The 13,807-nt window shown below is 39.9% G+C and overlaps 1 protein-coding gene across 1 annotated transcript; it reads left to right on the plus strand.

Annotated features, from left to right (window-relative positions):
- The first annotated feature begins 458 nt into the window (after window positions 1–458).
- HHLA2 (HHLA2 member of B7 family) lies at window positions 459–12,940 on the plus strand. Its single transcript, XM_090286795.1, is given in 6 exon segments — window positions 459–660; window positions 2,853–2,876; window positions 2,879–3,011; window positions 3,787–3,907; window positions 3,909–3,953; window positions 12,755–12,940. Coding segments are annotated over 6 exon segments (711 nt in total).
- Window positions 12,941–13,807: the final 867 nt, after the last annotated feature.

A 13,807-nucleotide genomic window follows, 5' to 3' on the forward strand; every position in this document is an offset into this window, starting at 1 on the left:
GGGGACCCTTCGAACAAACAGACTCTGCTGAGAAACTGGCAGTTTCTGCCTTTGCCCCAATCCCTACTGGTTTGCACAGTCAGAAGCAATGAGTCTTTATTTTTTCTGACACTGGAACCATGAGCTGTCCAGTCTGATCTGGCGCTGGGAGCACTCCCCAGGTGTCCCTCTCAACTTTTTAAAATGTTTGCGGTTCTGCCAACCTGCCGCTGCTGCCACTGCTGCCCCTGCCACCACACTGTGTCCTCCCCACCCTGGCTCCGCCCCTCCTACTTCTCTGGATGAGTATTTCTTCTTTATATCTTTGTTGGACTTCCATGCAGCTCAATTTTCTGGAACTTCTAGTTGTCTCTAGTTTTTAGGTAGTTGTATTCCTTCTTAGTAGTGGAGGGAGATGCAGTTTGCCTGTCTAGGCCTCCATCTTGGCCAGAAGTCCAAACATCTCCTTAACATATGGCATGTTAAGTGTTTATCCTCATCCAGCTTTCACACAGGAAGTGGACAGTACACCTATTTCTGATAGCACTATGGAAGAAATTGGGTCTTTTGATCCTTTTTATAATGGTAGAGTAAACATCACAGGATCAAACTGATCTTATGAATATACTATTGAAAATCCATTGCTGAAGCAAACATGGACAGGGAGATGGACAGTGTAAGGTGGGTTTCATGGGGCTTTCTGTGTATATGTGCTATATCAGAGGGTGGGAGGGAACGGCATTGATTTACAGGGAAAAAAAGGAACACAAAGGAACGAAAATACATCTGTGGCAGATAAAAGACTGGGATAGGAGTCCCAGGTCTAATATTTACTGGCTTTACTACCTTAAGGAATAATTTTTACTTCTGAACATTAGTTTCTCATTAATAAAACAGAAGTAATTCTTACCTTCCTAGGTCTTTATGAGTTGAAGGAAAACATCTGTGAAATGGAAAGTAGCAAATCTATTCATAAATACCACTGTATTTCTCTAGAGTTCATTCTCTAAAGGAGATTTTCCACCTGCATTGTACTTTAAAAGATCAGAGAAGGAAAGAATGCTTGTGTATTACCAGGGCACAACCTCAGATTCTTGCCAATGTTCCAACTGAACAAAAATTAACTAATTAGTATTATTGTTTCTCTTTAGTCTCTTCACGTAGTACTAGCCCAATAATCTTAATCAACACCTCTATCATTGCATGAGCAGTTTCTCACACTCCTTCCTCTCATTCATTTGAACAAACCCAAACTCTGATCAATCCCTATATTTGTAATCTAGGGTGTAAGAAAAGTTAAGAAGAAGAAAAATGTATTTAGCATTTTTTACCCAATTCTAAAGAAAACTATTGTTTTGTATTTCATTAGGAGCAAAGCAAGATTTTTCTCTAAATCTCCATTATATAAGGAAGGTGGAGGTTAGCTATCTATTTTTGCCCTTCTCCTGAGTTTCATATTCTCAAAATGCCCTCTGAGAAGACACTACACTTATACATGTTTCACACGTATACATGCTTTGATTGCTTAAAGCACGGTCACTCTATGTCCACTTTTCATCAGCCAGGCAGCAATGGAAACATTTGAAACAATGAAAATGTTAGTATTGAATTATAAATATTTTCTATGAGAAATTGTGTTTTCTCATGTTTATTCAGAATTGAGCATCCTGAAGCACCAACAGGTCCTTAGGCCCAATGCTATTTATCTTGTTAAGGATCTATAGTGTGCTCATTAGGGGTTGCTGCTCTCTGATTGTGAACTTAAGACTGTGAACTCTTATTTTCTGTATCTACAGCATCTAGTATAAACACTTAAAAAGAAAAGTCAACCAGGAAGAGTACATAAAAAGAGAGCAATTAATTCTGTTCACTATGGTTGGGTATGAATGGAGTTAAGAATCTATGCTTAAGAAAGTTTCCTAAGAGCAGAATTTTAAGAATTGTAGGAAATTTCAGAACATAGGCACTCCAGGTTAAAAAATGCATTTATGTGCAAAAGCACAGAGAAGTAAATATTACTGGGTTTATTAATGTTTAAGTGGTTGACTGTAAGGCTGAATTATCAAAAGGTAAGCCTGGAGAGTAGGACAAAAACCAGATGAAAGGCCTACTGCACCTTGCAACGGAGCTTGAATGGGGTCCTGGATGCAGTATGGATCCAAAGAAGGCTTAGAAACATCAGAAACATCCTAGCCTTGAATTTTAGGTGGTTTGCTTTGGCATATTCTCTTACAGGTGGATTAAATAGTAGGTGAGTCTAGGGCCAGAAAGAACAATCCATGGCAATCGATGGAAGTCAGCCTGCAGAACTAGAGAAGAGGAGGGACAAGATGGAGCTAGATCAGGGGCAAGCTGAGAATACCTAGCACAGTCCCGGCTCCAAAAGAGCTCAGACCAGTGGGAGATTATAGACAAACACTTAGAAATATACTTCTTATATGTAAGAAAAGACATTTTAGCTGGAAAGAGAGGTTAAGAAATGATTGAGACCATAAAAGTAACAGACAACTAAGGAGTAGATAGAGTGGCAAGAGGGGAGTCCTAGGGAAGACCAGCCCTGCTAGGTCAACAGAAGCAGAACTGTAAGTTGAAAGGTTAATATTGGGTGCCTATGCTTGAGTGCTCACTGTCAGGTTGTAGGAGTAAACCCAGGGGTGTCACCTCCCTCTCTGGCCCAAGCTTAGGCCTCCTCCAATATCTTCACTTAACCTTGGTGGGAGCCTTTAAAATAGTGGTAGTAAACATTTTCTTTAAAGAAACTCCACAAGAAGATACTTTCAATGATATTTCTAAATGCACCCCTAAGTGTAACTTTAAAAATTCATTTGAAAATTTTATACTCATTGATGTTTCCTTTTCTGTCTTGTTGTTAGATGGCCTTTGTAAAATGCAAGCCAAAGCATTTTACTCTCATGTGAAGTTACAAACTATATTTTCCTGCTGAATCAAGATAACATAGTTACTTGGTCCTGAGTGGAAAGTGGCATTTCTTTCGTCCTCAGCTCCACACAAAATACAATTATCAATGAACCCTTACTTTCAATAATTTTTTTTTGTTCTTTTTTTGGCTTTGAGAGATTTCAGTCCTTCAGACAATGAGGAATATTGATGCAATACTTCCTCAAGCAAATATACTTGTGCTCATCTTCCAAACACTGCATGTAGGTAAGTTACTGACCGACACAATTAGGGTTGGATAATGGGTTTAGGCTATAGTAGCAAGCAGAGATTGTGAATTACAAACAGAGAGATCAGGTTGGCATTTAAAGAATATCTTTGTTAGTATCTCTGAAAATGTTATCTATAGGGATACTTCTGCTCAAGATGGCAAACAACCTCCTTACTTCAGCCTCACAAAAGTGCTGCATTGAAAAAAAAATTTCTTTCATAAGATTTCCTTTTTAGAGTTCAGGGCTTCAGAAATTAAGAGGGAGCATACATGTTTTGTGACTCTGTGAGCTGAGCATCTTAAATTCCTGTTTACCACTGTCTCTACTATGTGCCCTAGGGTCCAGGATCTGGGGAGTTGCCTCTGTGGGCAGAGTAGGAAGTTGGAATTGGGGCTCTGCTGGATGCTGGGGAAGCATAGTCTGTGAACCTGTGCAAAGAGTCACCAAAGAACACTTGAAATACTAAGTGTATGCCTGACTCAGTTCTTGTTTTTTTTTTTTTTTTTTTTTTTTTTTATCTCTATTGAGAGCTAAATGCCAAAACTAATAATTTAAAATATTCCTGGTCCACTATTCATAGTGGAATGTGTACCCATGAAGCTGACTTTCTAGTTGGGCTGGTTAATCCCCTTATCCTTAAACTTTCATGGAATGAAGAGCTAATAAACCAGTGCCTTTTTTTTTTTTTGGCTCTGAGGGATCTCGGTCCTTCCGACAATGAAAAATGTTTATGCAATATTTCCTCAAGTAAACATACTTGTGCTCACCTTCCAAACACTGCATGTAGATAAGTTATCAATACAAGTAGGATTGGATAATGGGTTTAGACATCATAGGAGACCATGGCATCTCGCTTTTTGTTCTTTATTAAAGCTATTTGAGTCAGTGGACTATGGTTGAGAAATATTTCTGTCATATCATGCCACTTGTGAAAATTAGTAGGATAATGTATTTGGAGGTTTTGTGATTCAATGTAGTGAGATTAGGAGATAAGAACAGAGCATCATCCTTAGGTGAAGTGGTCTTCAAACCTCAGAACCCTCTAGACACTAAGTGATAACACTTCCTTTGAGAGCACTGAAAACTGAAATGTATCTGAAGTTTCTACTTTTCTCCAAAATAAGAGTGTTGGTTTTATGTAAAACATAGTTAAGCTTGCATCCTATTTTTTTTTTAAATGTTGCTTCATGTTGGATTCATTTTGGAGTGTAGGAAAATAATCAGGAAGAAATGGTCTGCAGACCACATTGGGCCCATCTTTCTAACCAGAGATCTAATTTTCAGTTTACACAAAGCAAAGCCTCAGGACCAATCCATCTCTGATAAAGAAAACAAGCTTTTCAGAACCTCTCATTCCCAAGCAAACCCTGGCCAGCTGAGACAGAGGAGGGTCTGTTTTTACCCCCGGGAGGAAGTCTGCAATGGGAAGGAGGTCAGGGCAGATAGTCCTGGCACTTTACATGTCACTGTCAAGGAAACTTTTCCACTTTCTGCCTTGTCAAGAACATGTTGCAAATTTGAAAAGGAGACCCAGATAGGGGTGCTTATTATTCCTAGAGCCTATATCTACTAGATAATGGTTGCACTATATTGGAAGGAATTAAGTAACTTGTGCTGAATTTTGCTGCTGAATCAATATGTGACCTTGGGCAGAGAGATCTCTTTACAGATCAGGGAACTGAAGGTCACAGATAAAGTAAGAAGAAGCTCTACCTTGCAGGATTTTCTTTTCTTTTCTTTTTTTTCCCCCAGCTTTTCTTTATTGATTATATTTTTACAATAGTTCCAATTTTCTCCCCTTTACTCCCCTCCACCCAGCATCTCCCTCCCCCAGCAATCCCCCCGCCCCAAGTCCATACCCATGGTTCATAAAAAATAACTATCCCTCCCTCTCAGATATTAAGACTCTTTGTAATCTTGTAAAGGACAATCGGTGAAGGTCTCAAGCTCCTCTAGCTGCTTCAAGCTGGACATGGTCGTCGTCCTACCTACCCTTGGGTCCAGAAATCCCTAATAATAGTGGAGGTGTGGACGGGAGGGTGGCCTTCCCACCTGGGGAAGGATCGTGCAGACTCCAGGTCAGTTGGCTATCCCCGGACAACAGCGTGCTTGGTTTAACAGGTTGGCATCCTTGTGTTCTGGGGGCAACAGATTTGGCGAAAAGGGTTAAAAGACATCATTCAATCCATAACTACTAGATGACAAAAGGCAGGGATTAATTTTTCAATGTTCCACATTAGGAGAAAAAAAGGGGGGGGGGCTTCATTGGAGGAAGGTGTGCTAGGCACATCTCACCTGTCCAAAACCCTTTTGCCCATTATATTTAGTTTGGGCTGAGGGAAATAGTTTAGGTTTTCCCCCCTCTCAGACCTCTGGGCCCTTTCTGTCCAAGCCATTAGGATAGAAAAGAGAAACCAGTTTTAAAGTGAAGCCCACAGACCACCCCATTCTTCACCAACCCAGCCCTTTAGTTCAGCCAAACCATTGAGTCTCAGGAGGCAGCGCTGCAGAGAGGATTAAGTGAGGCTTACGCGTACAGACAATCACTCAGGTAATGCGGTCATAGGCTTAGCCCTTTGAAACAGAAAACACATGTTAATTTATGTAACATAACCCACAAACAAGTCTCTAAATCTGTAAGACTGTCTTATTGGGAAGACATCCAGTTTCAAGGCACTTGACATTCTACTTGCCTGCAACTTGTATCTCTTTGATGATATCACAGACATGGTTTAATTTTCAAGTGAAACCATATTTTAAATGAGAAGAAACTTTTAAGACTGTTAGTTGCCCTACTTTATAGTCTACTACTGATCATTGTGATTTTCCTTGAATAATTATTTTTCTCCCTAAGATTATCCTCCTTGTCTTTAAAGGGACTACATTAAGTCCATTTTTAATTTATCCTGTTCATTTGCATAAACATAACAAGAGCAGCAAATGATCACTTATGATCTTTAGTTCTGCTTTGCTGGAACTTACCCAAGGAACATTTAGGGTGACCCTTGGTCTGCTCTTCAGGGCACAGAAGCTGGGCCACATACCTGCCATTCATCCTTGCCTGTACACACCTGTCCTTTCCAAGTCTTTCTGGTTTTCCATTGTGCCTTAAGGTCCCTTCTAGCTATCTTTCAGGAAAACAACCTTCGTTCCTTCCCTGGAGAGATTGCAGTGGACCGCACAACCAACCATGGTAGCAGGCCTTTTATCTCACGGGCTTTTATTACCTTTGAAAGTCATTCCCAGTTCCTCAGGGCTTTTTGGTAACAACCTGAGCCCAAGTATGTCTCCTTTAGGCTTGACATTCCAGTCAAAGACTTGGTCAAAAAAAAGGAACCTCTATTAACAACTGGTCTTATTAGTTCTATGCAAATAAACTTAAGTCATTACTTACTTGTTTAGAATGCCAAACTCTGGAGAGATCAAACAGGGAGAAAAATATACAACGTGAAGGAAAATCTTTGTCCTAATATTCACTGAACTGGCATTTCCATTCTTCGTATTTTCATTTTTCCCCCACTAAAAAAAATTTTTGTTTGTTTTTCCATTACAGTTGTCTCACTTTTTTCCCCCTCTTGCTTCCCTGCACCCTGCCCCTCCCTTCCCCCACATTCAGTCCCCACTCAGTTGCCCATGTCCGTGGGTCATTTATACATGTTCTTTGACTAGACACTTCCCCTTCTTACCCCCTTCCCTCCCTCCCACCTCCCCCCTTGTTACTGTTAGTCTACTTCTTGTTTACATAGCTCTGGTTCAATTTTGCTCATTTGTTTGTGTTGTTCATTAGTTTCCTGTAATAGGTGACAGCATAAGGTATTTTTCTTTCTTTGCCTAGCTAAGCTTATTTCACTAAGCATAATTCTCTCTAGTTCCATCCATGTTGTTGCAAATCGTAGAAGTTTCTTCTTTCTTTCTGCTACATAGTACTCCATTGTGTAAATGTACCACAGTTTTTTGATCCACTCATCTACAGATGGGCATTTAGGTTGTTTCCAGCACTTGGCTATTGTAAATAGTGCTGCTATGAACATTGGAGTGCAGAGGTTCTTTTGAATTGGTGTTTCAGGATTTTTCGGATATAATCCTAGCAATGGAATTGCTGGTTCAAAAGGCAGTTCCTTTTTTAGTTTTTTGAGGAAATTCCAAACTGTTTTCCATAGTGGCTGCACCAGTCTGCATTCCCACCAGCAATGCACCAGGGTTCCCGTTTCTCCGCATCCTCTCCAGCACAAGTTGTTTGTTGATTTGTTGATGATGGCCATTCTGACTGGTGTGAGGTGGTATCTCATTGTGGTTTTTATTTGCATCTCTCTGATGGCTAGTGATGTTGAACATACTTTCATATGTCTATGGGCCCTCTGTATGTCTTCTTTGGAGAAGTGTTTGTTCAGGTCCTTTGCCCATTTTTTAATTGGATTGTCTGTCTTCTTGGTGTTGAGTCGTACGAGTTCTTTATATATTTTGGAGATCAATCCCTTGTCTGAGATGTCATTGGCAAATATATTTTCCCATATGGTTGGTTTCCTTTTCATCTTGCTGATGTTTTCTTTAGCTGAGCAGAAACTTTTTAGTTTGATGTAGTCCCATTTGTTTATTCTTTCCTTTATTTCCCTTGCCTTAGGAGATATATCAGTGAAAATGTTGCTACGTGGGATATCTGAAATTTTCCTGCCTATTTTTTCCTCTAGGACTTTTCTGGTATCACGGCTTACATTTAAGTCTTTGATCCATTTTGAGTTTATTCTGGTGTATGGTGTAAGTTGGTGGTCTAGTTTCATTTTTTTGCATGTCCCTGTCCAGTTCTCCCAACACCATTTGTTGAAGAGGCTCTTTTCACTCCATTTGATATTCTTTCCCCCTTTGTCAAATATTAGTTGGCCATATGAACCTGGGTTTATTTCTGGGCTCTCTATTCTGTTCCATTCATCTATATGTCTGTTTTTATGCCAGTACCAGACTGTTTTGATTACCGTGGACTTGTAGTATAGTTTGATATCAGGTATTGTGATTCCTCCTACTGTGTTCTTCCTCAAAATTGCTGTGGCTATTCGGGCTCTTTTTTGGTTCGATATAAATTTTTGAAGTATTTGTTCTAGGTCTGTGAAATATGTTGCTGGTATTTTAATAGGGATTGCATTGAATCTATAAATTGCTTTGGGTAGTATGGACATTTTAATGATGTTGATTCTTCCCATCCATGAGCATGGTATATGCTTCCATTTATTTGTATCTTCTTTAATTTCTTTCTTCAGTGTTATGTAGTTTTCTGAGTACAGGTCTTTTACCTCCTTGGTTAAGTTTATTCCTAGGTATTTTATTTTTCTTGTTGCTATGGTAAATTGAATTTTTCTTTCAGTTTCTATCTCTGAGTTTTTATTGTTGGTGTATAAAAATGCCTTCGATTTCTTAATATTGACTTTGTATCCTGCTATTTTGATGAATTCACTTATTAGGTTGAGTAGTTTTTTTGTGGAGTCTATAGGGTTTTCTATGTACACTATCATGTCATCTGCAAATAATGACAGTTTTACTTCCTCTTTTCCAATTTGGAAGCCTTTTATTTTTTCTTTCTTGTCTGATTGCGGTGGCTAGAACTTCCAAGACTATGTTGAATATGGGTAGAGAGAGCGGACATCCTTGTCTTGTTCCTCATCTCAGGGGAAATGCTCTCAGTTTTTGCCCATTGAGTATGATGTTGGCTTCAGGTTTCTCATATATGGCCTTTATTATGTTGAGGTATTCTCCCTCTATTCCCATTTTGCTGAGAGTTTTTATCATAAATGGGTGTTGTACTTTATCAAATGCTTTTTCTGCATCTATTGATATGATCATGTGGTTTTTGTCTTTTATTTTGTTTATGTGATGTATTACGTTTATTGATTTGCGAATATTAAACCATCCTTGCATCCCTGGGATGAATCCTACTTGATCGTGGTGTATGATCTTTCTAATGTGTTGCTGGATCCAGTTTGCCAATATTTTGTTGAGGATTTTAGCATCTATGTTCATCAGCGATATTGGCCTGTAGTTTTCTTTCTTTGTTTTGTCTTGACCTGGTTTTGGAATTAGGGTTATACTGGCTTCATAGAATGAGTTTGGCAGTCTTCCCTCTTCTTGTATCTTTTGGAATAGTCTGAGGAGGATAGGAGTTAGTTCTGTCCTAAATGTTTTGTAGAATTCACTTGTGAAGCCATCCGGTCCAGGGCTTTTGTGTGCTGGGAGTTTTTTGATTCCTGCTTCAATTTCACTAGCTGTTATTGGTCTATTCAGACTTTCTGCTTCTTCTTGATTCAGTTTGGGAAGACTATAGGTTTCCAGGAATTTGTCCATTTCCTCTAGGTTGTCAAATTTCTTGCCATACAGTTGTTCATAATAATTTCTTATAATCCTTTGTATTTCTGTGGTATCAGTTGTGATTTCTCCTCTTTCATTTCTGATTTTATTTATTTGGGTCCTCTCTTTTTCTTGATGAGACTGGTTAAAGGCTTGTCAATTTTGCTTATCTTTTCAAAGAACCAGCTCCTACTTTTGTTGATCTTTTGAATTGTTAGTTTAGACTCTATGTCATTTAATTGTGCTCTGATCTTGATGATTTCCTTCCTTCTACTTGATCTGGGCTTTGCTTGTTGTTCTTCCTCTAGTTCTTGTAGCTGTAGGGTTAAATTTTTTATTAGAGATTCTTCTAGCTTTTTTAGGTAGGCCTGTATTGCTATGAACTTTCCTCTTAGGACTGCTTTCGCTGTATCCCATAGGTTTTGGGTTGTTGTGTGTTCATTATCATTAGTTTCCAGAAACTTTTTGATTTCTTCCTTGATGTCATTGCTAACCCATTCATTATTTAATAGCATGTTATTCATTCTCCATGAGTTTGAATGTTTTTGTTTTTTTCCTTAAGGTTGATTTCCAATTTTAAGCCATTGTGATCTGAGAAGATGCTTTATATTATTTCAATTTTCTTGAATTTGTTAAGGCTTGTTTTGTGTCCTACCATGTGGTCTTTCTTTGAAAATGTTCCATGTGCACTTGAGAAGTATGTATATTTTGCTTCTTTGGGGTGAAAACTTCTATATATATCAACTAAGTCCATTTGATCTAGAGTGTTGTTCAGTGCCTCAATATCTTTGGTGTTTCTTTGCTTCAAAGATCTGTCCATTGTTGACAATGGGGTGTTAAAATCCCCTACTATGAGTGTGTTGCTGTCTATATCTTTCTTGGAGTCTTTCAAAATTTTCCTTATATATTTGGGTGCTCCTAAGTTAGGTGCATATATATTTATAAGGGTTATATCTCTTGATGGATTTTTCCCTTAAGTATTATGAAATACCCTTCTTTGTCTCTTTTTATGGACTTTGCTGTGAAATCTGTTTTGTCTGATATAAGTATTGCTACCCGGGCTTTTTTTTCATGTCCATTTGCTTGAAATACTTTTTTCCATCCCTTTACTTTCAGTCTGTGTAGATCTTTTGTTCTAAGGTGGGTCTCTTGTAGACAGCATATATGTGGGTCATTCTTTATAATCCATTCAGCTACCCTATGTCTTTTAATTGGAGCGTTTAATCTATTTACATTTAAGGTTATTACCAATAAGTAGTAATTCATTGTCATTTTTCCCCTTTGTACTCATGTTCTTCTCTGTCTCTCTCTGTTTCTTTATCTTCCTAGAGCAGACCCTTTAGCATCTCTTGCATTGCTGGTTTGGTGGAGATGTATTCTTTTAGCCTTCTTTTGTCTTGGAAGCTCCTTATTTCACCCTCTATTTTGAATGAGAGCTTTGCTGCGTATAGTATTCTAGGTTGTATGCCTTTGTTTTTCATTGCTTGGAATATTTTTTGCCATTCCCTTCTGGCTTGTAATGTTTCTGCTGAGAAATCTGAAGATAGCCTTATTGGAGCTCCCTTGTATGTTATTAGTTGTTTCTCTCTTGCTGCTTTTAGGATCCTCTCTTTGTCTTTGAATGTTGCCATTTTTATTATGATGTGTCTTGAGGTGGGCCTGTTGGGGTTCATCTTCATTGGGACCCTCTGTGCTTCCTGGACTTGCGTGACTCTTTCTCTCCTCATGTGAGGGAAGTTTTCTGTCACTAGTTTTTCAAAGAGGTTTTCTATCCCTTGCTCTTCTTTTCCTTCTGGAATTCCTATGATATGGATATTATTACGTTTCATGTTGTCCTGCAGCTGTCTTAGAACCTCTTCAGTCTTGTTCAGTCTTTTTTCATTTTGTTGCATTGTCTGGGAGTTTTTGTGTACGTTGTCCTCCAGCTCGCTAATTCGATCTTCTGCTTCCTCTAGCCTGCTTTTAATTCCTTCTACTGTGTTCTTCAATTCAGAGATCGTATTCTTCATTTCCTCCTGGCTCTTATTGATAGCTTCTGTGTCCTTTTTCATGCTCGTGTAATTCTCTGTGAGTTCCTTGTAGTTTTTCTGGAGTTCCTTGTAGTTTCCCTGGAATTCTTTGTAGTTTCCGCTGAGCTCATTCAGCTTCTCCATAATCCATGTTTTGAATTCCATATCTGATAGTTCGCTCCCCTCTATTTCATTTAGCACTCTTTCTGGGAATTCTACCTTTCCTTTTGATGGGAGGTTGTTTCTCCGTCTCCCCATTTTTGTGACTCCTGTTGTTTGTTGGTGCTTCTTAGAATGATCTGCACTTCCTGGATCTGCCTCTGGTGGCGTCAGATCATGTACCAGTCTGGCCCTAGGCAGCCTGTTGGAGACTTCCAGGGATCTACTGCCATTGTCTGTCTTCTTTAATTCTTAATCTATTCAATCTGTGATTAGCTGTCAGGCTTAAGGACCGTGGGTGTGGCAGCTTAATTGCTGTAGGCAGGGCTTTTGCTTCCCCTCAGGCTGATGCCACTTGGAGGGGAATGGTCTGCCTGCAGTATGGGGAATAAGTCAGCACTGGGACCCGATTGGCTGCTTCCCCAGTTCTCCCCTCAAAGCCACCGTGCCAAACTCTCCCCAAGTGTCTCCAGTCCTCTCTGCCTTCCCTCTGCTTGAGCCCAGGGTAAGTGGTGGCCAAAATATTTTTGTATGTGATCCACTTAAGAGCTCTTTTTCTCCCGCTGTTTCTCTCTGGCTAGCAAGAAACCCTGTGGCTTTTCGCTTTTCACAGCTGATACTATTTTACTTTCCACTCTGTTGCTGTAGGTTGGAAAGCCCAGCTGGGGGTTTAGACCCTACCCTTCTTAGGGGAAATCCCCAGGTTCTGAGCTGTTTCTCAGTCCCTTCAGCTGCCACTCGTGTGAGCCCAGCCAGCCCTTCCGCGTCTCCGCACTCCCTACCGGTCAAGTTGTGATGTAGCGGCCTTTTCTGTCTCTCCGTGGTTATAAGACTTCTTTCCAGCTGGTGTTCGGTTGGTTATTCCAGATAATTTCTTCAAAAGTAAGTTGTAAATCCAGACTGGTCCTGGGAGGAGGTTAGTGTAGCTTCCACTTATTCCTCCGCCATCTTGGATCTACATGCAAACTTCGCGTAGGAACCGCAGAGCAGGACGCCCTAACCGCTGGTGCTGCTGCCTCTGCAGTAGGTCGGGGACCAGTTCCTAACTCCGTCGCTCCCAGCCCCCGCTCAACGGGGCCTTCACAAGCCACGCTTTGAACTCAGGGGATGCAGGATCCCAGTCCACCCTCCACAGGACGGTCTACACTGCCACCCATCACAGCCTCTCCCACGCGCCTAAAAAACGCCAACCGCGCGCACCACTTCCCATCACTAGTTGGCCTTGGCCAAGAAACCGCTCCCCTGCCTTGTGCCTCAGGATTTTCATCAGGAGGAAAAATAGGCATGTGAAAACAATTTACAAAGTCAGTTTAACATTTCTACTTAATTGCTCCTTCTTTACATGGGTATAGAATTTCAGAATGACACAAATATGTCAATTTTTATTGTAAAACACTAAGTAAGAGTATATTCATACAATTGACATCTATTATATAGAGCTGTTCATTAAAAAAAATAGTTATAACTATTTTCTCCCTTTAATTGGGCTTTGTGCTCTAACGCTTGCTTAGATCGCAAGATAAGCAGGTTCTGAGTTTGCTAATATTAGGTGCCCAGTTTCTGCCTTCTATTGTACCCACCTCCTTTCATACTAATTACAATTCTAGCAGCAATAAAGATTCTGGGAAAAGTTCAGGCTTCTCCAGTTATTCCTGAGGACCTTCAAGCACTGTTAACCCTGTGACCACCTGTCACCCCTCACTCAAGACCATCGCTGCTAGTTAGGTCTTCTCGTTCCCTAGGCATTCTTATCACCGTTACTCTAGGAACCTGTCTTCTCCAAGCCAAGGGTGAATTGCAAACCCCCCCCACCCCTTAATCTCCCAAGGAGAACACTGGACTGAGGCTAGTTTGTAGTCATAAATATACCTTTGTAAAAAGGGTCTTAATTCTCTAAAAAGGGTCTTAATTCTCTTATCACAATATAAAACAATAGAAACTTAAATGCATAGTAGACTCATTGCCTCTCAAGTTTTCTGACTCTTTCTCTCCCAATTCTCACTCCCACTAAACCCCAAATTCATTAAAATTATAGTTTGCAGGTTTCCCACAAAAGAGACATTGAAACTGAGAGGTATTATTTACACTCGTAAAAATCTCTCTGGTCCAGACAGGGCTTGTCTTTTCACTATGAAAAGTGTTTTCACTAATTGGAAA

Source organism: Furipterus horrens, unplaced genomic scaffold (assembly GCF_987537825.1).
Source record: "Furipterus horrens unplaced genomic scaffold, mFurHor1.1.pri manual_scaffold_1, whole genome shotgun sequence".
NCBI classification, from domain to species: domain Eukaryota; kingdom Metazoa; phylum Chordata; class Mammalia; order Chiroptera; family Furipteridae; genus Furipterus; species Furipterus horrens.